The sequence below is a fragment of the Trichoderma gamsii genome (genome assembly GCF_001481775.2).
Source record: "Trichoderma gamsii strain T6085 chromosome Unknown Scaffold_16.2, whole genome shotgun sequence".
In the NCBI taxonomy this organism is placed as follows: domain Eukaryota; kingdom Fungi; phylum Ascomycota; class Sordariomycetes; order Hypocreales; family Hypocreaceae; genus Trichoderma; species Trichoderma gamsii.
This window is the reverse complement of record NW_020171353.1, coordinates 753,286-780,056: the sequence shown is the minus strand read 5'-3', so window position 1 is coordinate 780,056 and position 26,771 is coordinate 753,286. Positions and strand designations below refer to the sequence as shown.

The 26,771-nt window shown below is 50.9% G+C and overlaps 9 protein-coding genes across 9 annotated transcripts; 2 read left to right on the top strand and 7 right to left on the bottom strand.

The window, feature by feature from the left end:
• Positions 1-18: 18 nt before the first annotated feature.
• Positions 19-1,648, bottom strand: TGAM01_v205410 (glyceraldehyde-3-phosphate dehydrogenase; the record flags this gene model as incomplete). The annotated part of the gene is made up of 3 exons (XM_024549636.1): positions 19-711; positions 1,102-1,244; positions 1,486-1,648. 3 exons carry the CDS (start codon positions 1,646-1,648, stop codon positions 19-21), a joined length of 999 nt encoding a protein of 332 aa, XP_024405669.1.
• Positions 1,649-3,711: 2,063 nt separating this feature from the next.
• Positions 3,712-5,163, bottom strand: TGAM01_v205409 (hypothetical protein; the record flags this gene model as incomplete). Its single annotated transcript, XM_018807840.1, has 1 exon — positions 3,712-5,163. The coding sequence occupies one exon, from the start codon at positions 5,161-5,163 to the stop codon at positions 3,712-3,714; it is 1,452 nt and encodes a 483-aa protein (XP_018659028.1).
• A 552-nt stretch (positions 5,164-5,715) lies between these two features.
• TGAM01_v205408 (hypothetical protein) lies at positions 5,716-6,896 on the top strand (the record flags this gene model as incomplete). The annotated part of the gene is made up of 2 exons (XM_018807839.2): positions 5,716-6,024; positions 6,090-6,896. 2 exons carry the CDS (start codon positions 5,716-5,718, stop codon positions 6,894-6,896), a joined length of 1,116 nt encoding a protein of 371 aa, XP_018659027.2.
• A 699-nt stretch (positions 6,897-7,595) lies between these two features.
• On the bottom strand, positions 7,596-8,393 carry TGAM01_v205407 (hypothetical protein; the record flags this gene model as incomplete). Its single annotated transcript, XM_024549635.1, has 3 exons — positions 7,596-7,662; positions 7,806-8,138; positions 8,233-8,393. 3 exons carry the CDS (start codon positions 8,391-8,393, stop codon positions 7,596-7,598), a joined length of 561 nt encoding a protein of 186 aa, XP_024405668.1.
• Positions 8,394-10,141: 1,748 nt separating this feature from the next.
• On the bottom strand, positions 10,142-12,624 carry TGAM01_v205406 (hypothetical protein; the record flags this gene model as incomplete). Its single annotated transcript, XM_018807837.1, has 2 exons — positions 10,142-12,011; positions 12,080-12,624. The coding sequence occupies 2 exons, from the start codon at positions 12,622-12,624 to the stop codon at positions 10,142-10,144; spliced, it is 2,415 nt and encodes an 804-aa protein (XP_018659025.1).
• Positions 12,625-12,771: 147 nt separating this feature from the next.
• TGAM01_v205405 (hypothetical protein) lies at positions 12,772-13,501 on the top strand (the record flags this gene model as incomplete). The annotated part of the gene is made up of 2 exons (XM_018807836.1): positions 12,772-13,212; positions 13,469-13,501. The coding sequence occupies 2 exons, from the start codon at positions 12,772-12,774 to the stop codon at positions 13,499-13,501; spliced, it is 474 nt and encodes a 157-aa protein (XP_018659024.1).
• Positions 13,502-14,794: 1,293 nt separating this feature from the next.
• On the bottom strand, positions 14,795-17,254 carry TGAM01_v205404 (hypothetical protein; the record flags this gene model as incomplete). The annotated part of the gene is made up of 2 exons (XM_024549634.1): positions 14,795-16,950; positions 17,020-17,254. The coding sequence occupies 2 exons, from the start codon at positions 17,252-17,254 to the stop codon at positions 14,795-14,797; spliced, it is 2,391 nt and encodes a 796-aa protein (XP_024405667.1).
• A 3,757-nt stretch (positions 17,255-21,011) lies between these two features.
• On the bottom strand, positions 21,012-22,476 carry TGAM01_v205403 (dihydrolipoamide acetyltransferase component pyruvate dehydrogenase complex; the record flags this gene model as incomplete). The annotated part of the gene is made up of 2 exons (XM_018807833.2): positions 21,012-22,070; positions 22,159-22,476. 2 exons carry the CDS (start codon positions 22,474-22,476, stop codon positions 21,012-21,014), a joined length of 1,377 nt encoding a protein of 458 aa, XP_018659021.1.
• A 1,223-nt stretch (positions 22,477-23,699) lies between these two features.
• TGAM01_v205402 (hypothetical protein) lies at positions 23,700-25,177 on the bottom strand (the record flags this gene model as incomplete). Its single annotated transcript, XM_018807832.1, has 2 exons — positions 23,700-25,036; positions 25,099-25,177. The coding sequence occupies 2 exons, from the start codon at positions 25,175-25,177 to the stop codon at positions 23,700-23,702; spliced, it is 1,416 nt and encodes a 471-aa protein (XP_018659020.1).
• Between the last annotated feature and the right edge of the window lie 1,594 nt (positions 25,178-26,771).

Below are 26,771 nucleotides of genomic sequence, written 5' to 3'. Positions count from 1 at the left end.
GGGGGAGGAGCTGATTCTTTACGTACCCTTGAGCTCACCATCGGCAGCCTTCTTGACGGCGTTGGTGATCTCCTCGTATGAGGCAGCCTTCTCCAGGCGGACAGTCAAGTCGATGACGGAGACGTTGGCAGAGGGGACACGGAAGGACATGCCGGTGATCTTGCCGTTCATGGCAGGAATAACCTTGCCGACGGCCTTGGCGGCACCAGTGCTGCTGGGGATGATGTTCTGGGCAGCACCACGGCCACCACGCCAGTCCTTGCCAGAGGGACCGTCGACGGTCTTCTGGGTGGCAGTGTAAGAGTGGACAGTGGTCATGAGACCCTCAACGATACCAAAGTTGTCGTTGACGATCTTGACGAGGGGAGCCAGACCGTTGGTGGTGCAAGAGGCGTTGGAGAGAACGGTGGGAGTACCGTCGTATTCCTTGTGGTTGACACCCATCACGAACATGGGGGCATCGGCGGAAGGGGCAGAGATGATGACCTTCTTGGCACCGCCGCTAAGGTGAGCCTTAGCCTTGTCAACGGTGGTGAAGACACCGGTAGACTCGACAATGTACTCGGCGCCAGTCTCGCTCCACTTGATGTTGGCGGGGTCGCGCTCAGAGTAGAAGCGGATGGGCTTGCCGTTGACAACGAGGTTCTGGCCATCGACCTCGATGTCGCCCTTGAAGAGACCGTGGGAGGAATCATACTTGAGCATGTAGGCCTAATAATAACTCAGTTAGCGGCCATACAATGGAACAGCTGTAGCTAGTGAGGGGTAACGGCGAGATGGAGCTGCGCCAAATTGTTTTAAAGCTGTACATGTTTCAAGACATTGAACGCAGCGTCCATCGACAATGAAAATAGCAATTGGTAGGCTAGGCTTGATAGAAAGGGTAATGTTGTTTGGCGAGAATGCGATGTTCAAGCAATCACATTCCACAATGCCGAGAGCAGCCTTCATAAGCACCAGCTCTCTTCATCGCCTTTTTTCATCTCTCTAATCTCGCCTGCCGCAGTGCAATCATTCTGATTGGACAGAAGTCGAGAGGTATCGAGACAGATTGAGGATAGACAGAAACCAGCATAGAAGATTCGAGGGGTCGCTACTCACAGCGTAGGTGGGCTCAATGAAGGGATCGTTGACGGCAACGACGGAGAGCTCGGGCTTCTCGAGAGCGTTGCGGAGCAGGATACGACCAATTCGGCCGAAGCCGTTGATTCCGACCTTGATAGACATGATGGCTGTCGTTTGAACTGTGATTGAGATATGAGTGTAAGCTTAAGCTTGATGGCGTTTTGTTCCTGGCAAGTTTTTTTTCGTGTAGGAGCTGGGAGCAAGGAGGGGTAAATAGGAAAAAAAAACGGTGACGCAGAGGAGCCTAGCGGGGTAGCTAGAGGCGATAGCAGCTGAGGGAAGAGGGGCAGATGGATGGGAACAAAAACATTGATCCGTTGAAGTGCCGGGCTTATCGTGAACATGTCATGTTATACTAACCTGTTTGTGGTTTGAAATAGATAGTAATAGGACGATGTCTCTGAGGAGTGGTTATGGAGAGGAAAGAGGGAAGAAAAAGATCAGGAGAGGGGAGCAGTCGAAAGATTAATAGTGTTTCTGGCCCAACCGTGATGCGGCATCGGATGAGCGCAATCCATGCCATTTGGCAAAGCGCGTCTAAAGACTGGGCCCCGCCACCTGGGAATCAGCGGCTCGAACAGGGGGGTCAGGCCGCATCTTGGTAGGTTGCAGCGAGCGGCACGCCTGGCCGGTACTGGACGGATACATTGGATACTTTGGAAGCGATACTGTACAGCGCCCAAGCCGCTACTGCCTCGACACAGTGGGTGGGATGTCTAGTGGTAGCTCCTTCTAACAGGAATGGATGGAATGGAATGGAAGGGCCGTAGTGGACGAGGATTAGCTTCAGGCACTACTGCTTGCAGATTGATACTATCCATTGATGATTGCATCTAGACTAGCAGCTCCTGGAACCCAACAAAATACTAACGACTATTATTAGTACGGCGAGAGAAGCTTCACGATGCTGTAAAACGACAGCTATGGCAATGGCAGCAACAGACAGAATGCATCTTCCTACCAATCCAATGCTAATCTTCTTACATAGTGTCCTTGCTACAACACGCACCGTCATCATCATCAAGGCGCCGACTCCGTCCCAATCCTGGCTGTTAATATCGGGCCTCGAGAGTCAAAGCGAGCAAGCCAAGAGAAAACGTGCTCCTCCTATCATCCAACCAGCCTCTTCCATTTTGCAATTTCCAGGGGAACGGAAAAAACCAGCTCACCGAGCAGCCTTGAACTAACACACAGGTTCGATTGCGATGGGAGAGCTACATAGTAGTCTGCCCAATACCAAGCCCGTCACAAGGCTGGGACCCGGCACCAACATGCGCTGTTTTCGCGAATTTTGGGGCGCTCGGCGGGGCTGTGTTTTTTCTACTGCCCTAGGCGGGAATTTCGCCTCTCAACAAAGGCCCGGCCGCCGTCTTGGTCATTTCATGCTGTGCTCCACCGGGCAGCGCCGCCGGCCGGAGTTTGGAATATACGACAAAGAGGCGAAAAAAGACTGATCATGAGGAATTCTGATATTTTCCTCGCTGAGCTGCTTTTGCTATCTCCTTGGGCCGTCGGAGCTGATTATGAAATCATGAAGTCACGGCAGATGTTTTTGGATAGGGCGAGCGAGACGTCAATATCGCCCGGGCTTATCCTGCGATCCGCCCCATTGGCCGAGTTAGCCATCCCGCGCTTTTTTTCGCCGGGGCTGCCGCGGTCGTATTAATTTTCAGGTTTGGTAATATCAGGGAGGCAGTCAAGCTGAACACACGAGACAGGGAATTGAAGGAGTCAAACGAAGCCGATCAACGGCGAGCACGTTTCGTCCAATAGTCGTCCGGCAACGGTCGCGATGGCAAGCAAAATGAGTTACATCAAACTGACCCTTTTGTCACCCTCGTGGCCTCACCTGGATAGTAGCTGCACGTCTTGCGTGGGTACGCATGACATAGGACTTGATACGGATATGATAAGGGGTGCAGTGCAGCAGTGGTGTGTGCGAGCAGCGGAAGTGATGAATAATAGAAATCGCTCATCAAGTTGGTTTCCCAAAGTAGTTACTAGTTTTAACGTCCCATAACTGGCATAAGATAGGTACGTACGAAGTACCTAAAAATCTCTCGTTGTTGCGGGCGACCTCGAGTTTGCGTGGGCTGCTTGGCGATGCCCTCATTTTCGCTCTTACAACAACACCACTTATTGCACGGCAACCATCAGCCCGATGCAATCCCTGTGTTAATATGCAGGCGGCAAAGCTCGGCTGCCACCGCGCTTCCCCTAGGGCCACTGCGGAATCAAGCGCCGGAGCGTTACGGCTTGTGGGATCTTGGAGAAGCCTGCGACCCCAGATCGGCCCCGTCAAGATCGGGAGTTCCAGGAACACAATCGGCCGTTGTCATTCTCGTCCCGAGCACACGGAGCCTTTCTTAGCCGCGGCTGAGGCGCCGGGACGGATGCAACAGAGCTTTTGATTGCTCTGAGAGGACCAACGAGATCGTCCTGTTCGCTTTTCTCGATCCAGTGTTCCCACTTTCACAGGTCGACCCGGCACAGAGACAAGCTACCGGAGCCTGGAGACATGGAGAAGCGGCTCTACCCGTTCGCTTGTTTGGCCTCTCTTCACGCCCTCAGTGTCTCTTCGTTCTCTCACAGCTGTCCCCGCGAAAAGTCTGCCGAAGCGGCCCACGCCTCCTCGCCTGCGCCGACGACTCGGAACTCGACGCCCTGACCAAAATATCCGGCATCCTGCCAAGCTTTCATCGCGGGGCCGTCAAAAGGACCTTGCTTTGCGGCATTGTCTCGTCCATCTGTCCACCTAAACTCCCACATCGTGCCATTAGCCCGAGCCGATGCGTCTTCTGCAGCTGCAGCTGAAGCTGGCTCAGCCTCAGCCTCGGCCTGGGCCTCGATCTTGGGCTCGACCCAGTCTTCTCCCGTCTCGCGTCGATATTCACGGACCAGCAGTTCTCTCTCTTGATCGTAGATTTCTTCGTGCCCACGGCTCAGTAGTTTATCGGCCGCGTCTGTGATGGCATCGATTGCTTCTTTAATCTCCACATGTTTCGGATCCGTTGCTGCTTCCTGATCGGTGTCCATAGCTTCTGCACCCTTGTTCATCTTCTTGAGCTTCCATTTGGGTATCTTTTTGGTTTTCGGCTTGTCTTTTCCTAGTCGTGCCAAAGCTTCCAGGGGTGTTTCGGTTCTTTCCAGCCTCGTGATCAACGCTGCTAGTAGCTCCGACTCCAAGACGCCATCCTCTTCGATGCGCTTCTCTCGCGCTTCAGCCTCGCGTCTTTCGTGCGCCGCTGCCGCTTTCTTCATGTCCTTTTTGCTCAAACCTTCGAGCCAGCTGTCATGGACGGCATCAGCATCATTAGCTTTTCGCACGTAGTTGCCATCCTGATCGAACCGGCCATCTTCCATTTCCTCCCTAAGGTTGAAGGCCTCAACTTTGGGCGCGTTGCGTTTTAAGCCGCCAGCTCCCACTTCTTCGTCCACTCCCTCTTCTTGAATCGCAAGCTCCAAGTCTTGTTCATCATCGCTGCTTTCTTGTTCGTCTAGGCGGATAGTGCCTCCACTTTTGCTCCCTTTCTCCTGGCCTTGGATCTGAGCATCGTCCAAAAACTTGACGTTCTTCTTCTTTCTGCCAGATTTCTCAAAGTCTTCGTCTTCTCCAGCCTCCTCTTTGCCTTGTTCTTCGTCATTCTCCGCCGCAAACATGTCATCGTCATCGTCATCTTCGTTGATCGGTCTGTGCGGCTGCTCGTTGGCGCTGCTGGCCTTGGCGTCGTAGTTGTCCAGCTGCTCAAGGATATTTACATCTCCCTTCTTGCGACTTCCTGCTCGCGCATTGAAATTCTCATTGTCCGAATCGCTGTCGTAGCCGTCGAGGTTTACGGCACCTCGTTTCGTGGCATGACTGCCACCAATCACGTCGGCATCTAGGACTGCATCATCTTCCCGCGCGTCCGGCGCCAAGATGGACGGGTTGCGGACATCGAATTTGACTCGTTTTGTGTCCTCTTCTTCGCCGTGATGCGTTCGAGCAAAGTTCTCGCCAGCTCGCTTCGGACGCGCTGCAGAGTAACGGGAAGACATGGTGCTCCGGAGGTGACGACACGACTCGGCCAATCGCCACTTGTTCTTCCGCTGTGGACAAAGCGGTAGCTCAAATGCAGTTGATCCAACAAGCAATTCGTTTTCTGAATGATTAGTAAAGTAAAGATGAAGTGGTGGCAGGCAGCAGCTAAGTGGTGGGCTCGTTAGTGTTAGGTAGGAGCAGTAAGAGAGCTTTCGCATGCCGGGATTAACATTTTGGCGTTATCTCAGCTGCGATAAAAGGTAGGTACTGTATGTACCTGCGTCACTCAACAGCTGCCTCCACTGCGAACCCCACGTCTTCCGCCTTTCTGGACTTGACATCTCAAGCTTCACCAACCAACAACCAGCGCAGCAATAACCATTCTGACTTGAAAAACGCCAAGATCCAAAGGCAGTCGAACGTACGGAGCTTCCTTTGAGCGTCCTTCTCTAGAACGCGCAGGCGAGGTAGCCTGGCTATATCTATCGTTAAACCGCCTGCTTACCACATCACGCCAACATGGTGAGTTCACCATATCCGCACCCAAATCCACGTCTGTGTAATAGCTAATGCCGTCCAAGTCTGGTTTCGGCTTCGATCCCTACGGCATGGCACGCCATAGCCGACGACCCATAATCCAACGCTTCGACGAATACTACAGATGTTATCCTGTCATCATGGCGCCGGGCAGCGAGCGCCCAGAGTTGAACTACGGATCCAAGATTATCCTCCCTCCATCAGCTCTTGACAAAGTTTCCAAGCTCCATGTGCAGTGGCCTCTGCTGATGGAGATGATCAACGGTGAGAAGGGCAAGCACTCACATGCCGGAGTTCTGGAATTCATTGCCGAAGAAGGTCGTGCATATATTCCCCAGTGGGTGAGTTGTCATTCAGTCGATACCCGAATATTCCTTTTGTTACTTCTGTTGCTGACCTTTGACAGATGATGGTAACACTAAGCTTGGACGTTGGCGACATGATTCAAATTCGAACTACTTCGTTGGAGCTCGCAAGGATGGTCAAGCTTCAGCCCCAATCGGTTAACTTTCTCGAGATTAGCGATCCGAAGGCCGTATTGGAAAAAGCTTTTAGGAATTTTGCAACTTTAACAAAGGGCGATATTTTCAACTTTGAATACAACGATGACGTATACGATGTTGCGGTTTTGGATGTTAAGCCAGAGACGGACAAGATGGGCGTCAGTATGATTGAAACCGACGTATCGGTCGAATTTGCCGCGCCCGTTGGCTACGTAGAGCCTGAGAAGAAGAGCGGAACAAGCACTCCACGGAGTACTATGGGAGGCGTGCCTGCCGGTGGTATCTTGCACAATCAGGGGACCATGGCACAAGCCATCAACTACAGCTCTATCGCACCATCAGTGACCAGCGTGCCGACCAATTTCCTCGGCGAAGGTCAACGAGTGGCCAAGAAAGGCAGTAAGACTGCAACACCGAAGCCCGCTACACCAGTGCCGGTGGAAACAACTGCAGTTCCCAAAAAACGAACCGGCGCTCCGGTGCCCCTTCGTCTACCTCCCAACAAGCTTTTCTTCGGATACGAGCTGAAGCCGTTGAAGACAGACGCTGAGAAGGAGCAAGAGAAGGCGCCAAAACATCACTTTGCGGGCCAAGGACAAAGTTTGCGCGGAACTGTTAAGAGAAAGGGAGACGCTGATGATAAGTCCAAGGCCCCAGATAAGAAGGGGCCAAGCGATGGCAACAGACTAGATGGCCGATCACCGCGATAAGTAAGAGGGTTCCTGATGTTAGTCTTTTGATCTAGGCAGTTGCGGCGTTGGGGCTGGGAACTTTGACGTTTACGGTTGGTTTGATGGAACTGCTTGCAAAATAGAGAATCTAGTTTGTTTAGCCATTTTTAATAAAATGGCGTTGTATTTGAACCATTTATTCTCATTTCATTCGGGAGATTTCTGTGAACAAAACAGCTTTCAAGATGAAAGAACCGCTTTCATCCAATGTCGCCTAGCGACATAGGTAGGCAAACTCAAGAGTATTAAAGATGTCCAGCTACAACGGACAGATGGGCAGGAGAACCACAGAGGCCAATTTAGAAAGTTTTCTTACTCACTCACTTGTCCGATTTCACTGATCCGAGTTCTTGGGTATGCAAGTGTGGTATTAAAGTAACCTTGCCTTTTAGTCACTGTATAATAGACTTATATCGATCCTCCCTAAGTAGCCAGCGTATATAGCACTTCGCATCCATCACCCCGTAGCTAGCAGATAAATAGCTTCCAAAGCAAAAAGAAGAAGAAAATAAACCACTATCTAGTATATATTTCTCTCTAGCCAATCCATATACCAACGATGTATATCAAATAGCCAATCGGTATGCCGATGATGTATATCAATTCCACTCTACCGTGAAAGGATAACGGAGAAGAAGAAAAAAGAAGACGCGGCGTTTGGCGAAACTGATTCTGAATCTACTCTTCCTCGGAGGGGCCTTTGGCAGCCCAGTCCTGGAAAGCCTTATCCTTCTCATCGTCGGCACTGAGAAGACAACAACTGTTAGCTCGAGTTCGCGAGATATATTTCCTCTTGTTGGAAGATAGGCAGGGGAGGAAGAGATGGGGATGGGAAAAGCAATCATGTGCGAAATGTTATTTTCAACAAAAGACGGGGGTTGACCTTACGCCTCAGTGGTAGCATCAGCAGCTTCTTCTTCGTCCTTGACAGGGGCTGCCTTTTCTTCCTTCTTAACAGGAGTCGTCTTTCCTTCCTTCTTGGCTCTCTTAGACGGAGTCGCATCAAGCTCAGTATCGTCATCTCCGTCTTCATCCTTTGGGGCCACGGCGGCGGGCTTCTTGGTTCGCTTCTTGGAAGGGGTGCTGGCGCCATCAGCTTTCGCAGCAGCTGCCTTGGTCTTGCGAGCACTAGCAGGCGAGGGAGTCTCGGTGAGACTGGTAGCAGTGATATCAGGGTGGCGAGCTTTGAAGTCCTTCATGATGGTTTTGGAGTAGTGTTGGCTGTGATTTTATAGAAAGAGTCAGTTTATTCAAATACATGATGATTGGTTGGTGCTTAGAGAAGAAGATGAAGCTTGTAGCATGTGAAACTTACGACATGGCATCTTTGGTAAACGTGTATCCCAGACCTTTCATAACTTCTTCAACACGAGGCCAGTTCTGACGGACCTTGCCGGACTCCGCGTTGCAGTAAATCATGGAGATGCAGAGGTCACGCTCGGCAGCATCATCCCACTTCTTCTCTTGAGGGGCCATGGTGGTTAGGTTGTGAGATCCAGCTGTTGTGATTGAGTGATGTAGAATAGAAGAAGAGCAAGCAAGTGAGCAGTTCCTAGTAGAAGAACCGAACAGAATGCTCAATGTGTGGATGGCGAAGAAGGTATAGAAGATTGGGAAGAAGAGAGATGTGTAAAGGTGAGAGTTGTGCAACAGCGAGCAGGCCGAGTGCAGTAGACTATAAGTAGATGCCTGAGCCCAAAGTGTGCAATAAGTCAGGGCGGTGTGTATCGGTGCAGCTATGTAAAATGCACAAGTGACAAGAGATTGCACTTGGCAGTGTATGTAGCAGAGAGTGAATTGTTCTAGTTTTCTCTCTCAGTGTGGAAACACAGCAATTAATGGCTTCTTGCTCGTCGGGGTCTCTGCAAATTAAACTACCCTGTCATTATACTGCAAAACAATTTGCTCTTTGAGGTGAGTTGAAGACTCACTAATGCATATGTGAATTATGAATGAAGTCACATTGCATTACAGCTCGATTACAAGAGAATTAAACTCCGTTGTACGAGATGGGAATTTACTCGAGACGTCAAGCCGGCTGCAGTCACCCATATGAAGGAGTTGGTCAACTCAGAGTCAGACGATCAAAGCCGTGTTAACTCCTGCTTGTAGATACATTACTCATATTCATTTGTCTCAGTCACGTATTTCACAAACACTATCCACATATAGGCACAAAAAGCAGCTAAAACGAACATGTATTCACTCAGACATGGACGCACAGCCTGCGTCAACCGTGAGTTGGTATTTATTCCATCTACTACATCTCCCAGCGGCTCTTGATTACAGATACTGCCAACGTGTATTGCAAGGAGCAGAATTAACAAGGTTCAAACAAAACAAGGCCGTAGCAGAACCAAGGTATGTACGCAATATCCGCTCCAACTTTTTCCATTCAGCAAAATAAGAAAAAACAATACAAAACAACAGTCACAGTCGCCTTGCCTGCCCGACTATTCCACTTGCCCAATCCTATTTTTTGTTTTAAAGACCCCCCACCCCCTTTGTTCAAGCAAACGTATGCCGTAGATCGAAACCACGAGCAGTTAGTTTATATTTTCAAACAGTAATCAATAAGTAAAGTTGGTTAAAAGAAGAGAGAAGCCTAGTGAGCAGCTGAAAAAGATACGAAAAAGAGAAACTCAGCAGTACTGCGTGTTTCTTTTCTAGCCGTTACCTCAAACCCACGCGCATCCTTTCCTGTGCCAGCAGTAACCAAGTCACCCACCATCAGCACAGAGTGATGAACGACGGAAAGACAGAGGTAAGACAGCGTAAAGAGAACAGTATGAGTACAGGGATATCATAAATGCGTGAAGCAAAACAATTTGCTAGTAAAAAAAGCCCAATGGCAACAGATGCAAGCCGTCTCGCGGTGGTGCATTGGTTGGTGGCAGAATCTTTTGAACGCTCAACGAGTTGAGCTCGCCTTCTTCTTTTGTCGTCACTTAACTCAGGTGATGTACCAAGTGCATGAAGCAGGAAGGAGAAGCAAAATTTCTTCTTCATGACCCAACGCCAAAATGCAGAATTTCAAAACCCAGTCGTTTGCAGTTGCCTGCATCTAGACTCAGCCAAAGACGGGAAATGGAGGAGCCAGCAAGCTCCAAAGTAGCCACTCAACTCCCGTCAGCTATCAAAGCCATGCCAATTATTATAAGCGGAGTAGTGTGTAGCGTATAGAAGAGATGACACTAGTAGTGCCGTTGATGTTATTCGTTTCATCAACCCCGATATGCAACAGGCTCCTTAAGACTGCCGTCGGGGGTCCAATCAACGTGCTCACCACTGCACCATGTTCTGAGGATGCGAATCGACGCCGACGTCATATCGTCCAGCGTTGCGTGTGATGGTACACTGAGGCGCAGATCTCGAGAATCGATGTTGTTGGAAGCCTCGTTGATTTGAGAAAGAAGTTTCAGTCGCTTCTTTTCAAGTGCAAACCAGTCTGGCTGCGGAAGAGTTGAATTCTCAACCACGTGGCACCGGATTAGCTCTGTGATGGCCACGGAATGCAGATGAAGAACAAGTACATAAAGCGGGAGGAATCGACGGGTATGAGTCTCCTGTCTCTTCATCTGGCCCTCAATGAATTCAAGCAAGGGAAACAGGCTACCCCATCCAGTCGGGTCACTCCTCTTATTGCACAACCCGCGGTAAATGTTTTGCGCTTGGAAGCCAGCCATGAAAGCCAACAAACTCTCCACGCTGATCACATATCCTTTGCCTAGGTCAGGCTCACGCGTGTGACCATTAACACCCGGGCTTCGACGACCTCCTCTCATAGCGGTATCCGCTTCATGCTTGAGGCGGCGTCCGAGAGTGTTAAACTTGGCCTCCTTCTCTCGCATAGCCCTGGCCTCGGCAGATTCTGAGCGATGGACATCGTGGCCATTCACGCGGCGGTCCGATGAGGTAGAGGCAGACGGAGTGGCATTGACCGCGTCTCCAGGCGTCTGAGCCAAAGAATTGCTCGAGCTAACGCGAGACATGGAGGTGGCACCCTTTTTGGATGGGGTCGTTGGAGCAGGCAAACGCGAGGAACTAGGGATATCAGCAGCCTTGGGCTTCTTTTGTGCATTGGTTTCCGACAATGCTGCCGCTTCAGTAGGAACCACCGGCCGTTTCCTTGCGGGGGGTGGCTGAATAAATTCTTCGGGTGCAGCAGAACGTTCCTGACTTTGAGCCTGTAACTCCTTACGAGCGGCCGTAGATGATGACAAGGCGAGAATCCTCTTGACGTCCTTTCGTAATTTCTTGGGCACTTTAATCATAACAATGAGTGACTTTTGTGGCTTTTGTGGCTTTTGTGAAAGAGGCTCGTCGTCGTCAGAGTGATAATCGGTAGCCGGCTTCTTCTTTTTAGACGGCAGCTCCTTCTCTTTGTCATCTTTGCTCTTGAGAGGCTTGACTTCCATTTTTCTCAGCTGCAAAGCGGCCTCTACTACTGGCGGCAAAGTCGGCGAGAGCAGCGGAGGAATTCTCACCGGTGACCTCTGTCTCTTGATTTCTGATGTGGAGTCTGATTTTTTGTGCCTTATGGGGGATTTGTCCCGCTCACGGGAGTCTTCCCGAGCCCTTCTCTTCTCCTGCCTTGCCTGAGACTTATTCTCGGCATTCCGGTCTTCAAAAGTCAGATGCAGAGGAGATAATAGTGGCGGCACGCTTGATTTTGACGTGTCCAGCTTGGTGGGCGTGTTTCGGTTGCTTCCTGTGCCAGTAGGCCGGATGCCATTCATAGAATCGCCCCGAGGACGAGATGCGGGCGAAGTGTTGTTGTTGCGGCCAGAGCTCACCGCGCCTTTCAGAATGGCTCTGCCATTGGGAAGCGAGGACGAGTTGGTGAGCCTGTCATCTTTATGCGACGGCGCATCTTTAGCATCTTTATAGGGGGTTGAGGAAGAGACTCTATCTTTGCGTCTCTGCGCTTCATCGCGAGAGTGCGGTGCCCGGTCATCAATGTGCTTGCCGGCGTCAGCCTTGGACCGCTTTTGCGGTCGCAAATCGTCATCTAGATCTGCCACACGTTTTTTAGAATTGGGAGAGGGTGGTCGAGGTGGTAATGGGTGCTTTGTGGGAGGCTTGGGAGGTAATCTATATCAATGTTAGCTTGCTGTTCGTCGCCCAATGCTGCCATCGCCCGGAGCTCAAAAGGTACCCACCTCATGTCGGCGGCTGGTTCGCGACCCTGTCGCTGTTTGGCGTCAACGAGCGGATCTGATTCTCGTGGCCTGGGTCTATCCGCCTTCCTCGCTTCTGAGGCAGGCCTGGATTCTGATGAGGGTTTGTGGTCGGACGCAGCCCCCGCGTTGGTCGACAGGTCACCAGCGCGTTCGCTTTCCTTCTTCTTGGCAATTGACGGTTCTGGCGGCGACGTGGACGACGTGGCCCCGGTCTTCTTGTTCTTGTAGTCGCTCAGCGACAACTTCTTCTTCTCACCACCTTTGGCCAGCGCGTTGACTTCGCGTGGAAGAGGCTTGGCCGGCTCTTCACGCATGTCATAATCGGATTTCGTGAGCAGGACGCCGCGATCGGCTTCGGACAATAGGGTCAGGTATTGCAGGCGGGGATGATGCCATTCCTCAAAGGAGCTGCTGTCACCGTGGCTGGGACGATATCGCCATTCGGGGTGAAACGCCAAGTGATGGGGTTGTCCTGGCAGGATGCGCTGGCCGAGCACCTCGATCGTCTTCCGCGCCGCTTCCATCGTGCTTGGGCGTGATCATGCCGCAGGCACGAGTGAGCGGCGGAGCGCGACCGACGACGACGAGAAGAGCGGCCGCTGCGACAGAGGGCGAGGTTGCGCGACAATGGCTATGCGGTATCGACGACGATGGGCGGAGCGGCGGCCGTGATGGTGGATCCGCACAGGGCTGGCCGAAGAGGCAAAAGGCGAGACAAAGAGGTTGAGGGCAAGCAACAAAGAGCTGGCCAGTCAGATGGGCGATGCGAGTCGGGGCACCGCCGGGCAGGGCTCGCAGCTCGCCCGCTGATCGGTCCAGCAGGCGCTCTCTCGTGGGCAATGGCGATTCGGCACAGCGCGACGCCAGAGCGGCAGGGCGATGCGTTGCGGCAATGGATTGGAGGTTCGTGGATGCGGATGCGGGACGTGGATGCAGATGCCGGCCACGAGATGGTGTTTGGCGATCGGTACCAGCACGAGCTGTGGGCGGCGGGCGGCAGCGCAAGTACCGCTGCTCAGGCCATACACGAGCTGCTCCTAAGGCTGGTTTGGGGTTTGGGGGAAGCTGATGCGGTGGATACAGAGTGCTCACTCCTCAGTGTTGTGTCGGGGGTTAGTGTGCAGTGCCTCTCCTGGGGGGCCTGTGCTTTTTGTATGGCGGAGCGCTGTTCCCTGCCCCATCAGCCGCCGTTAAGGTTTCAAGGGCCCTAGCGCCCGATTATTTGGGCGCCTGGCGCTCCGAACTTTGGCGCTGATACAAGCTCAGATTGAGTTCAATTGTTTGTAGGTGCCTCGCAGGAGGATGTACATGTACCCAACACCGAACCAATAGAGGCAACGATAATGCCTGATGTGCATATTCATACAGAAGGATTCCAAGCTCTATGTCATTTGCATTTGATTTGACATTGAGATTGAGATCAAGGGTGCCTCAGTAGAAACAGGATTGGTGCAAAAGGTACTAGTATTGTTCTGAATGCTGTTCTCCTGCCTTATTACCAAACAATAGGAGGTTATTCTTCAATAGGCTGCCTGTACAAAGCATCTAGAAGCACTGCGATGTAAATTGTCCTCCCAGGTTTCAGTACCTTGGCCAATACGTGTTAGCAAAATACAAAAGCACCACTTTTGGCGGACTTGACATTAAGCCACCGCAACAAGGCTGAAACTTACACAAATGTCATTGTGGACTCAAATGCATATTGCAGTAGCAACAGAGGCATATTTTGTGGCTGTGGTGGATTTTTTTTCTGTAAGAATAATAGATATTGATATATAAACTTTACTGAAATACTAACAGAAAGGAGAAGAAAAAGAGAGAAGAAAAGAGATGTTTTTATTCTATAGTGTATCCTACCTTGAAACTACTAGCAAGCTGTGCAGAACTAAATACACAATATATATAATAGGCAACGTATGTCTATAGATGCACGTACAAACTATATTTGACTATAACATTAATGCTTTGTTCAATAGAGACAGATGTACACACTGAGAGAGAGAGAAAAGATCAAGGATGAATACACTATTGAAAGTGCAGGTGACTTGAAGGCAGATAGATGCGTGGAAGTGCGCGCTCGTATTGCCTCAATACACTGATAGGTACCTAGGTAGTATCTGTTTGCTCTATTGTTACATTGGCTGCTTGAAAAAGTTATTGGAGTCTTTGAGTGCCTAGGTGGATGAGAGTAGCTTCATTCCCATGTTAGCGTCCAAGTATATTTCCAAGTATGGATTCATGAATTCTTAGCAAAGGAGTATTTTTAAGAATAATATATATATATATGTATCTAATAATAAGAGAAACTAACTAACTTCTTTGCCTTTATAAGTCGGCTACAGATCGAATCGTCACTTCATATATTCCTCCACAAAATACATTCGAGTATATAGTGCAATACTCTATATTACTTATTATGTGTATGGCCAGTCACCCGTCGCATCCCCAGCAAACCAACGTATCCAGCCTTTGTCTACTACATGCATCCCGCGTTGCATTTAACAGTCCAAACAAGCGACTAGATTTGAGAGCCAGTGTTGTGCCTGGATCCAAGCCGGCAGGAATAATAGCCCCACGAGCCTTGAGATATGCCTATCCGCTTAGGGATACATCTCGAAGTAAGGGAAAAAATCTGGGTTGTTTGTCTCCGCCGCTGTTCAAACATTGGTGACTTGTTGCTTAGAATGAACATGATTACGCGTCTGCTTGATCGCCACGAACAATCTTTGAGCCGCCACTCGGCAGTTTTCTTCTTTTGTTGCTAACGCCACTCTCACAAGCCGCAATGCGCGTCTCAGCGACATCCATGCGCTGTTTTAGATTCCTCAATTGCACCACTGTGCCATCTGGCATTGTGGCATTGATGTGATTCAAGATATCTCTATAGAGACCTTTTGTGCTGAAGTTGTTCTGCCATGCCCCCAGGCCTTGCAAGTGCAAATAGATTCCTTCAAGTCTGCCATGGAAGTCAATTACGACGGCCCCAATGTGACTGTTCAATTTCTCTTCAATGCAATCGAGTATGTTGTCCTGCTTTAGTGTGGGATCATTCATTCTCTTCTTTAGCTCCGAAAGTTCACGCTTTGTAGCAGCGGCTCCTTGTTGGGCCTCCAATAACTGGCGGGTAACTTCGGCACATTGCGCCTCTAGAGCCTCTCTCTCTTCTCGCTCAGTCTTGAGAAACTTATGGAGTCCGGATTGGACATTCGCAAGCGTAACTTTTGTGGCGTTGGCTTTATTCTCCATCTCCCTTTCTACTTCAAGCCAGATGGCTTGTCGAATCGAATCGGTCGATGGGGGAAGAGACTCATGCATGGGATTGAAGTTCCGTATGCGCTGGTCCATTTTTGCCATCTCTGTACGGATACTATCCAGCTCTTTCGCTGAAAGAGTAGATGCCGCAGACTCGAGCGAAAGCAGACGTGTATTGAATAGTTGTGCCCCTTTCTCGATGAGCTCTAAGTGGATGCGCCCTTCCTTTATAAAGTCCTTGATTCGCGGAGTATCGCCTGCCAGTGAGTCCATGCGAGCTTCAAGTGTTCTCAAATCTTCAATGCTTGGCGTAGTGGCTTTGAAATCATCAAGCTTGCTAAGTTTGTCGTTTTGATATTCGAGAAGCTGATGGGTGGCAAAGCTGTCATCTTTAAGCCGGTCCAAGCTTGCCTCAAGTTCGTCAAGTTTCTCCTCTTGAGAATCAGAGAGTTGCTGCGCCTTTTTATTAATGAGCCTTGAAAGGTTGCATATTTGAACTTCCAGGTTCTCAATTCTTCTTGCATCATCTTCCGCTTGATTCAAGCGATCCTCCAGTTTGCTGATTTTCTCTTTGTGAGAGTCCGAAAGCAGATCAACTCGCTGTAATCGCTGAACAAGAAGAGTATTATCCGTTTTCTGGTCCACATATGATCTTATGTCGCTAAATTTGTCTTCCTGAGAGCTTGACAGGCGCTGCAGCCGCTGGTCAAGATGTGCTTGCTCTACAAGCGATTGCAACTTCTGCCTCTGTCCTGAAGCTGCTTTGTCAAGCTCGATTTTTAAATATGTTATCTTCTTTTCAAGGGCAGTATTCTTATCGCTTTCTTTAGCCAAGCCGTTTTTGAGATCTGCAATTTGGTCTCTGATTTCTCGAGCAACAGAATGCTTTATGTCTGCAATTCGCTTCTCATAATCCTGTACCAGCGAGTTTCTGAGAGACTTCACTCTCGCTTCCTCTTCTTGAGTCAACGTCTTTTTGAGAGAAGCTTGTCTCTCCTCGCTTTCTTGCATCAAAGTCTCTTTCATCAATTTGAATTGCTGCTCGTATTCTTGGGATAGCGCCTCTTTCAGTGCGGACATTTGCGACTGAAAGAAATCTTTCATTGATTGCTGTGACTCTGCGATATCTTTCTTAAACAATGTCTCCAACTCTTTTTTGATTGTGTCTTGGACGGTGTTTGATTTGGCGTCTGATACCATCGGCTTGTCTGGAATTGAGGACGGAGTGGCGCCTATACCTCCACCGTCTAAGATACCTTGCAAGATTGATCGAAGAGCTGGCGATATCTTGTTACAAAAGTCTGTTATTTGTTTATCGGCTTTCTCAATATCGTCTTGAGCTGCCTTTCGCTCATTTATTTGTAGATTAGAGGCACTAGAGAAGTCTGAGGGACGGTGATGACTCTGCTCTTGGATTTTTGAATAGTTTTTGAGATGTCTGACTGCTCTGCATCTCAGTTGAAAGCTTTCGAAGTTTTCGGAAAACTGATACATCAACGTCTTGAGAGAGGCAGCTGATGCATGATGAGCAGCAGTTTTGGGTACCGCATTCGAGACATTCTGTCTGGAGGCGTCTGGATTGCGTTGTCTGTGGGTAACTGTACACAGAACTTGTTAGCATGAGTGAGTCCAAGGATACTCAAGTTTTAGAAAGGGGCTTTTCCTACCTGCTGAAACCGTCGGGCCGGATGCCTCAGCTCCATCGCGTTGGGAAACTGGGCTCCGCTCGTCAGATCGATCGATAGTGCGGCGGCGCTTGGGGTTTAGACCACTGTTGTTGGCTGGCCGCTGGCTGTCTTTGGACTTGTTAGAGTCGGACATTGTGCGTTGGTTCCCGAAGGTCTGAGCGAATCCGAGCAACGGCGGCGGCTTTAGGGGTAGGTTCTGTGTATCTTTGCTCATAGTAACAGTTGATTCGGATATGTGGCTGGCGACAAAGATATAAACAACGCCTGAAGCCGATGACTTAATGAATAAGACGTTAATGAGACGAAAGTGGACTATTTATATCCTTTGCCCTATCCAGGGAGATATACAGGAAGGTTCAACTTCCAAGGTCAACTTCGAGAGTTTCGATCTTAAATATTGAGGACTCGACATTCAACATCGAGGGGGGGGAAGGAATCAAGTACCCAGGCGCAGTGCAAACGGCCGCAGCACTATAAAAAGGCACCAAGGTGGGCTAGAATTGTGTTTGCAGCGAGCGTGCAGACCTACAGTAGGTACTCTTTGTTTGTTTACGAGAGAAGAAAAACACGGAGATCAGACGACGGTCTGGGCGAAATGGCCTGGGCATGCCACGGCCACTCCAAGCAGTGCAGTCACGGGGGACGCTGCCACACACCTACGGAGAGAACAGACCCAGCGGCTTCTGTCTTCTTCTACGCAAAGCGCAAAGCTACGAATAGGAGCCTCGCCTTGTGTTTCTCTTGCCCAGAACTAATATGAGGTTGCATGGCAAGCAGCGACCCGGCGGTGGCAGGGGTGAACGGCAAGAGCCATTGCTGAAAGCAGGAGAAGTGGCTGCTGCTAATGCTGGAGAGTGGAGATGGGCTGCTGGGAGCCGGGACCTCGTTGGCTGGAAGGCGACTAGCAAACAGGCAATTTGAGCAAACAAAATGCAAGTTCTGGGGGCCAGGAAAAAGGAAAGAGCACGCCGAGAGGGGGAGGGAAACAGGAGGGAAACAAGAGGAGGTGCTGTCAGCATTAAAGTGCCAGAGCGTGTTTTGCACATGCCCGGACTGTCAAGGGATAGACATTGATTTAAGTAGAATAACATAATTGCTGGGCAGACAGTGGTGCCCCAGGACTCATCGTGATTTGCTTCCAGGCGTGTGTTATATGTTATACTGCATGAAGCATCAACCAAAACCAAACAAGCTGTAGTTGCCGGGGCGCTTGGGCTGACAGGCACAGGTACAGGCCCCATCCAGATCCAAAGTGCTGAACTACGCGCCCCACCAGCTTAACTGTATCCGCGTGCCCACTGGCTCGCGCGTGTAAGCGCCATCCGCGCGCTTCTCCGGGGCCGTAATTTTTCCTGGCGAAAACGGGAGCTTCAGCAGCCGCTCCAATTCGCCCAGCCTTGTTTGTCAACTCTGCGCACCCAGCTAGAGCAGCAGCCTTGATCTATCGCTTCCAATCCTGTCGTGACCAACTTGCTGCGCGCCTGCGGGATACGTATATTTCACAATGGCTGCCGTGAGTCTTCAATCCCCACACAGAGTGTCATCTCGTTCGCAAACTGACTGCCTCTGGCCAGCCCTTAGTAACCGTTTCCGAAACTAAAGACCTTCGCGGTCTGAACCTCATCGCCGCGCATTCTCACATCCGAGGACTTGGCGTCGATGCTACGAGTCTCGAGCCTAGGGCCTCATCGCAGGGCCTTGTTGGCCAGGAAAAGGCCCGCAAGGCCGCTGCCGTCATTCTGCAGATGATCAAAGAGGGCAAAATTGCTGGCCGCGCCGTCTTGATTGCTGGCCCGCCAAGGTAAGTGAGAAGATGCAGCAGCAACTCGGCTCCTTTCCTCTCCATTTTTTGCTTACGCTTTTGATTTAATAGCACGGGAAAGACTGCCCTTGCCATGGGAATGGCACAATCCCTCGGCTCCGACGTTCCCTTTACAACCCTCGCGGCCTCAGAGATCTTCTCCCTCGAAATGTCAAAAACTGAGGCTCTCACGCAAGCTTTCCGCAAGTCAATCGGTGTCCGCATCAAGGAAGAGAGTGAGATTATGGAGGGAGAAGTTGTGGAGATCCAGATCGACCGAAGCGTTACTGGCAGCGCCAAACAGGGCAAGCTGACCATCAAAACCACCGATATGGAGGCCGTGTACGACATGGGCGCGAAGATGATTGACGCCATGACCAAGGAGCGCGTCATGGCCGGCGATATTATTTCTATCGACAAGTCTTCCGGCAAGATTACCAAACTTGGTCGATCATACGCCCGATCTCGCGATTACGATGCCATGGGTGTCGATACCAAGTTTTTGCAATGCCCCGATGGCGAGCTGCAAAAGCGCAAAGAGGTAGTCCACACCGTATCGCTACATGAAATCGATGTCATCAACTCGCGAACACAAGGATTTCTGGCTCTCTTCTCTGGTGACACGGGTGAGATTCGCAGCGAGATCCGTGACCAGATCAACACAAAGGTTGGAGAGTGGAAGGAGGAGGGCAAGGCCGAGATTGTTCCTGGCGTACTGTTCCTCGATGAGGTGCATATGCTTGATATTGAGTGCTTCTCTTACATCAACCGAGCCCTGGAAGACGACCTGGCACCAGTCGTCATCATGGCCAGCAACCGAGGCGTCTCGCGTATCCGCGGTACCGACTATAAAAGCCCACACGGCCTGCCCCTCGATTTCTTGGATCGTGTTGTCATCATCAACACGCACTACTACAGCACCGAAGAAATCCAGAAGATTTTGTCCATTCGAGCGCAGGAGGAAGAAATCGACATTTCTGCAGATGCCCTGGCTCTGCTCACAAAAATCGGCCAAGAGGCTGGCCTCCGATACGCCAGCAATCTAATTACCACATCCCAGCTAGTTTCGGCAAAGAGAAAATCCAAGCAAGTCAGCATCGACGACGTCAAGCGATGCTTCCAGCTCTTCTACGATCCTGCCAGGAGTATTGAGTTTGTGAACAAGTCCGAGAAGCGACTAATTGGCAATGATGGTGGCGTCGACTTGTCGGTCCAGAACGGCAGCACAAACCAGGCCCCTGCTCCTGCTGCAGCAGCTGCTGGGGCTGAGACAATGGATTTGAGCTAGATCTAGAATAGCTGGGGAGATATTAGAAGGGGATTTTTCAGATGGCTGGCGTTTTTTTTGGGCAATTTGGTGAGAAAACAAAGACGGGCAGGACGGTGGGGGGCAGAGAGTGAAGGGATGAATGTTAATGGAAACTGTATGTATCATAAAATAAGCAGTCTTTGGGCGTATGAGGGTCTCAGTAGAGAACGACCTCTTTGGTTATTTTTGCAATAAAGAAGTAAACTGGCATTTTTCAATTTAACTTTTATCTGCTCTTTGGTGTTTATCTTGAAAACAAGTTGTACAGATGAAATGATCACTCACATATTGAACATCAAGGGTTGAGTGTTTATGTGAGAGTTGGTTTACAAAGTGTATCTTGAGAAAAGGATTCTAGGAAGGTAGTTAAAGAGGTAAAAAAATATATTCTGTATTGCAGGTAAGGGGAGAAGAAGTTTTAGAAAAAAAGAGAAAACTATACAAAGCTGGCAAAATCCACCTCCCCTTGCTTTCCCTTTTCCCTCCCCTCACCCAAAATGCAGTATTAATCAAGGGACGTTCTTATTTTTTTATACACGGCGTGCTTCGAAAAGCCCTCCCATCGTCGTCGTCATCGTCTTTCGCAATGGCAAAAGTAAAAAAATATTTTGCCCACTAACAAGACACTTGGCGCTTCAATCTCTTCTTCCCTCTCTCTCTCTCATGAAGATTAAACAGATCCATTGCCGCTTTATCTTTTACGTGTATATAATTTTTTTGGATCCTTTTCTCTTCCTTCCGCTCCCAGTCTAATTTGTAACCCATCCCAGACGCCGCCTTCTGCCCATAGAGAAAGTTTTGTGGAGGGCCAAGAAATCCCTGTGTATCATTTCTCCTGTTTTTTTAAAACTCTTTTCCAATTTACAGAAGGAGTTCCAGGGGGTTCTCGAGAACCTTCTTGAGCTCGCGCATCCACTCGGCGCCGACGGCACCGTCAACGACCTTGTGGTCGAAGCTGCCAGTGAAGGTGATCTGGTCGTCCCACTCGACGGTAGTCTCGCCGTCCTCGTTGGTGGCGGGGACAGCGACCTTTCGGGTGGTGCCGACAGCCAGGATAGCGGCCTGGGGAGGGTTGATGACGGCAGTGAAGTGGTTGACGGCGTCGTTCATGCCCATGTTGGAGATGGAGATGGTGCCGCCCTGGTACTCCTCGGGCTTGAGCTTGCCGTCACGAGCCTTCTTAGCCAGCTCCTTAACCTTGTTGGAGATGGACTCGAGGCCACGGCCCTCAACACCGGTGACAATAGGGGTGATGAGGCCGGTGGGGGTGGAGACGGCGACGGAGACGTCGACGGTAGAGAACTGGCGGATAACATCACCGCGCCAGCTGGAGTTGGCAGCGGGGACTCGCTTGGCAGCGATGGCCATGGCCTTGATGAGGAAGTCGTTGACAGACAGCTTGTACTTGCCGTCAGCGGAGCTGTTCAGGGCCTGTCGCAGCTTCAGGAGCTTGGACACGGAGACTGAGCTGGTGACGTAGAAGTGAGGGTTGGTCTGGGTGGACTCTTGCAGTCTGTTGGCAATGGTCTTTCGCATTCCGCTGATGGGAATGTCCTCAAAGGTGGCGCCGGGAGCAGAGACAGCAGGGCTGGAAACCAGCTTCTTGACATCCTCCTCGGTGATCTTGCCACCCTTGCCGGTGCCCTTGACGCCATCAAGGCTGATGCCCTTGGATCGGGCAAGGCGAACAGCAGCAGGGAGAGCGTTGGGCTCACGGTCGAGAGCGCTCTGGATTCTGCCCTGTGAAGAGTACTGCTCAGGGGCAGAGGAAGACTGAGGGGCAGAGGCGGGGGTAGACTGAGGGGCAGGCTCAGAGTCCTTCTTGGGCTCAGCGGGCTTGGCAGCACCGCCAGCGTCCTCGATGGAGAACTTTTCGAAAGCGGCGATGTCGGTTCCCTCTTCGACCAGGACAGCAATGGGCTATATCGGAGCAAAGAAAAAAATGGTTAGTATCGGAATGAAACGGCAAGGGTCATTTATACACGGAATGAAGAAGAAAAAAACTCACGGTGCCAACAGGGACGTCCTTCTCGCCAGCATCCTTGAGGATCTTGGCAATAACACCCTCTTCCTGGAACTCAAAGTCCATCTGGGCCTTGTCCGTCTCGATCTCGACCAGAACGTCACCAGGGGCGATGGAGTCGCCGGCCTTCTTCTGCCAGGCTCCAATGTTGCCGGCCTGCATTGTGGGCGACAGAGCAGGCATCTTGATCACCTGGTGGCTAGGGAAGGAGGCATAGTAGCGAACGACGTGCGCGGCGAAGCCAGATCGCAGGGCCTGGTGAGTAGGCGCGAGGACACGCCTCCGAAGAGCGGCGCTGAGCATCTCGGAAAAATGTCTCTCACAATGTCCCGGGGAGAACGGCAGGCTGGTGGGCGAGGCGCGGCGTGGAGGGGCAGATGCTCACGGACAGCGGCGTCTGGAGCACAATTGACGCTGTATCCAAGAGGTGCAGGGAGGGGGGACGGCGAGAGCCCGACGGATGGTTGCGCGCTGAGGGTGTTTTGGCAGCGGGATGGCTCAGGTTGTCGAAATAAATCGCTTTGGGGCTGGCCGTCCAAGAATTTTGCGTTGAGCTCTGCGGATTGCTGGAAGCTTTGGGACCTAGACCTGGTTGGGGCTAGCGCGTATGGTACGCCCCATAATAGGCCCTGTTTGTGTGCTTTGGCTGTTTCTAATAGGCGGGAGGCTGGCTCGATTGGATATCCGCGAACGCCCTGTTGGACTTGGCGGGATGGGCAGGGACGAGTGTTTGAGCGAGATTTCTGCTCTTCTCGATTGATACATCTGTATCATGGAGCAGCAAGGCATAGCAAGTTCTTTTCTCTTTTCTTGCCGTCTCTTTTTTGAGCATTTTTTCGTGAATTTCCCACCAACGCTAGCCGTTGGGTGGATATCAAATTTTTCTTTGATATGGCCGGGAATAGTCTACTTGTATGCATAAGGCGTAGGTACTGATAAGCAATCAACAAGATGTTACACACTCAAAGTTGCTGCGAAATGAAATAGTTTGATGCCCAAGGAAACAAGGGGTAGAATCTTATGGCGTATGAGCTATTCTAATTCAGTCGACCTCAAGCGATAGAAGAAGGCATTAGATGGGCTAAGTGGCTGATTGACTTTAGGAACACATGCCAGAGGTCAGTACTGGTTTACGATATGGTATCTCAAAGGCGAAGAGGAATCAGATATCCACAAAACATGGCTCTTTCGATGCCTACTGTTCTAGTACCTATCTACTAGCTATTGTTGTGCGTCCTAATCATCTTGGGAATCATTTAAAGATAAAATAAAATAAAATAAAAAGGCACATTTTTTATGCCTCTTCAATTTTCCCCCTTCCAGCTAGAAGTGAAGCAGAATAGCCACTCATTATACCACCACGGGTTTTCATTCTCCTATAGCGTGTAAACACAAAACGCCTCGCAAAATCGGCCCACAGAATGATACAGCTCCCCAACTCCAGATACTCGAACGATGGTAATAAGTTCGAAGAAGAAAAGGATAATAATATATAGACTCAACCATCAGTAACCCAGATTCAGGGTTCATCGTCCTTCGAGAGCGGCAAGTTGAGCGGCAAGCTCTCTATTTCCCACCAATATTTCTTCTAGCCACTCTGCTGTCATTGTAAGCATGGTACTTTTGCTAAAGCCGCCTCCTTTTAGTCCGGGAACAAGGTCGCACAGATCGTCGAAGCCTTCCTTTATCAGAGTTCGACGCTTCTGCTCGCTGCGAATGTGGTTTTCCCGTTTTTGCTCTTCCGACAAGTTTTCTCTTGCCGCCTTGGCTGCGTTCGCATTTGATTTTCGCCGCTTGCCTCCAATGCCAGCGTCGAGGAGAGGTGATGAGACAGATCCATTTCGTTCTCCCTTTGCTTTTCTTCGCTTTGCTGTAGCAGACTTTGTGCCGTTGGTACTTTCATTTTCATCGTCGTCTCCAGTATCCTTCTTGATTTTGCTCTTTCGTCTCTTACGAGGCGGTGCACCGTCCTCCCCCGGTTTTTCTCTTGTCTCTGATGTATCTCGATTTATGCTTTGCGCAAACGCAGACTGAGTATTTGCCGGACTGCTCGGACGTGTTGTCGCAGCGCTCTGGCTAGGTTCCAGGCATTCGAGACACTTGAGTTGCTCCTGTTGCATCGTCTCAACCGTCTCTTTGTTCGCTTCGGGTGTGTAGCCTTGTCCAAGATTAAAGTTGGAATCTGAGCCCCATTGGTAATCTACAGAAATCGGACGAGAGGTAGAATTTTGGCGCCCCTTTGAACCCCACATCCATTCTGTAAAAGTATTATCAACTTCGGTTTGCACCATGCCTCTCCGGCTCTCTTCTCTGAACTCTTCTAGAGGTTGGTGGCGGAGGTGGCCGACCGGAGGACCAAGAGATCGCCGTGAAGCAGGTGTGTCGTTGGGTTTGTGTGCCCCGCGTAACCCGGATCCGTTTTGCATCAGCGTGGCAGCGGCATTCAAGACGTCGTCGGAGGGATGTTGTTGGTAAGAAGCGGCTTGAGAGGGATGAGGATGGGAGTGAGCATGAGGATGAAGATGCGACGGCGGCGGTGGCGGCGGCGGCGGCATTAGGTGTGATCCAGCCGTGGATCCATGCAAGTTATGCGAGTCTATCGAGTAGTCTAAATGCGATTCGTGGCCGAGAGGCGTCGTCGGCTGAGAGCCATATGAAGTTGCTGTCCCCATCAGCTGGGGAGGCAGGTCGAACAGGGCATGGTAATTCAGGCCTTCGCCGAAGGAAGGCATATTGTATTGATTCGCGGTCATGTCGTCGAAAAAGTCGTTGAGGAACTTGCTATCGGTTTCGCTAAGCAAGGGGGCCCCAGGCGCAGGTTCGGGGGCATCGAAGATTGGCTCTTGGGTGCCATCGACAGAATCTATAAGGGCTGGGGTCAGGTCTGGAAAACGACATATAATATATACGGGGGGGGCATCTTACATCCGAAGGGCATTTGGAAGGGATCAGAATCGGGCTGCGACGAACCCATCCTGCTGGGAGGCTGCCGCACGGCGAGCATGGGTGCGCCTTGGGAGGATGGTCGAGATGGTGCGGCCGAGGCGAGCCCGTGATGGTTTGCGAAAGGCGGCTGTAAGAATAGGCGTTGCAGCTCTGTCCGGGCCTCAGCAACTATGGACACTGGTGGCGGTAGGGCGCATGCGATCTTAGTTCCAGAAGCACATGAAAGAAGCTGGGGACAGAAATCCGGGGTAATGGAAGAGGAAAACGGGGGGGTCGAGGTTTAAACGCTGAAGCAGAGCATGAGGTGAGGCCGAGTTACGAGTGGAGCCGTGGTTTGTCCAGCAGGGTCACGGTTTCGGTGCTTTTTGGTGGAAGCGCAGCGCCGCTAAGAGGATTAACAGTGGGGAGAGGGGGGAGTGTTTGTGTGTCTGGGCGAGACTAATGCGGCATCGAAGAGGGAAAGAAGACGATTATGAGATTATAAGAAGAAACGCTGCAGCTGGCGCATGGCACGAGAGCAGGTTGCGGCGTCAGTCGCTCCACCACCAGGCGACCCCACGAGGACATGAATTAGTTACCTTTTGTATGAGAGCTGTGCTCAGCTGCCCTGCGGCAATGTCATGTCATGTACAGGTAAGCAGGCAAAAGCAAGCACTCAATACAGCTGCCGCAGCGTGGTACTTGATAGCGGAGTCCTCGGGACGCGGGCGCGAGCTGCCAATTGGATAGCAGCTGTGGCTTTAAATTGGAGCTCGAATTCAAATAACCTACAGCACCGAACCGAGTACGGTGGCCTTTTTGGCGTTACAAAGTCGTATTGTTCAATAGTCGAGCTGCTCCACGCACGTTCATGCAACACCGGCGGCGCAGGTGGGTGTCAATCAATACGGTTAACGCTTTCGGGCTTGTGCGTCGTCGATGGCAGCAAGGAATTTCGGTATTGTCCCGTACGACGCCGTCATTAGAGATCCCGTCAATACAATACAGCCAGGGAAAAAAAAAACTTCAGCCATCCCTGTCCCGTCAAGGCCCGCTTCAAGTCACCTGGTGGGTTTTCAGAAGGGGTATGGAGTGGCTCTAGCGCAGCTGTGCGGCCTGCAGCTCTCTGTTCCATGCCCACTGAGGTCGCAATCTGCTATCGAAATACCGGCCAAGCACGTGTACCGCTGTATCGAGGCCTGGCGGGCGTGGAGGTGCGGTAGTACCGGATGTGCTGCCCTCCTCTCTGATTTGCAGATTCCGCTGGTAATCGGTACAGTCCGACGATGGAGCCAGCCGTGGTCGATAGTGGCAGCTTTTAGCGGTATCCTTCAAAGCGAGCATCACATGCCATTTGTTCCAGCTGCATTCTCGGCACCCCTCGACACCAAGACCAAGCAATCGAAGATGATGAAGAGAATAGGACCAGATGACGGAACACCGAGATGCATCTGCGAGCTAACGTGGAAATACTCCGTACGGAGCACCGGAGAGATGCACGTACCCCTCCACGGCACCAGGGCTAAGGTGCCTTGGATGCTTCCTCTTAACCTGCTTAAATTGCATATTGGCCGTAGAAAATCCTGTCTCACCTGGAGTAGGTAGCAGTGTAATTATTTCAGCATCGGCGGTCGTTGATGATGCATTTGAAAGAACAGTGGCTCTCGACGCCC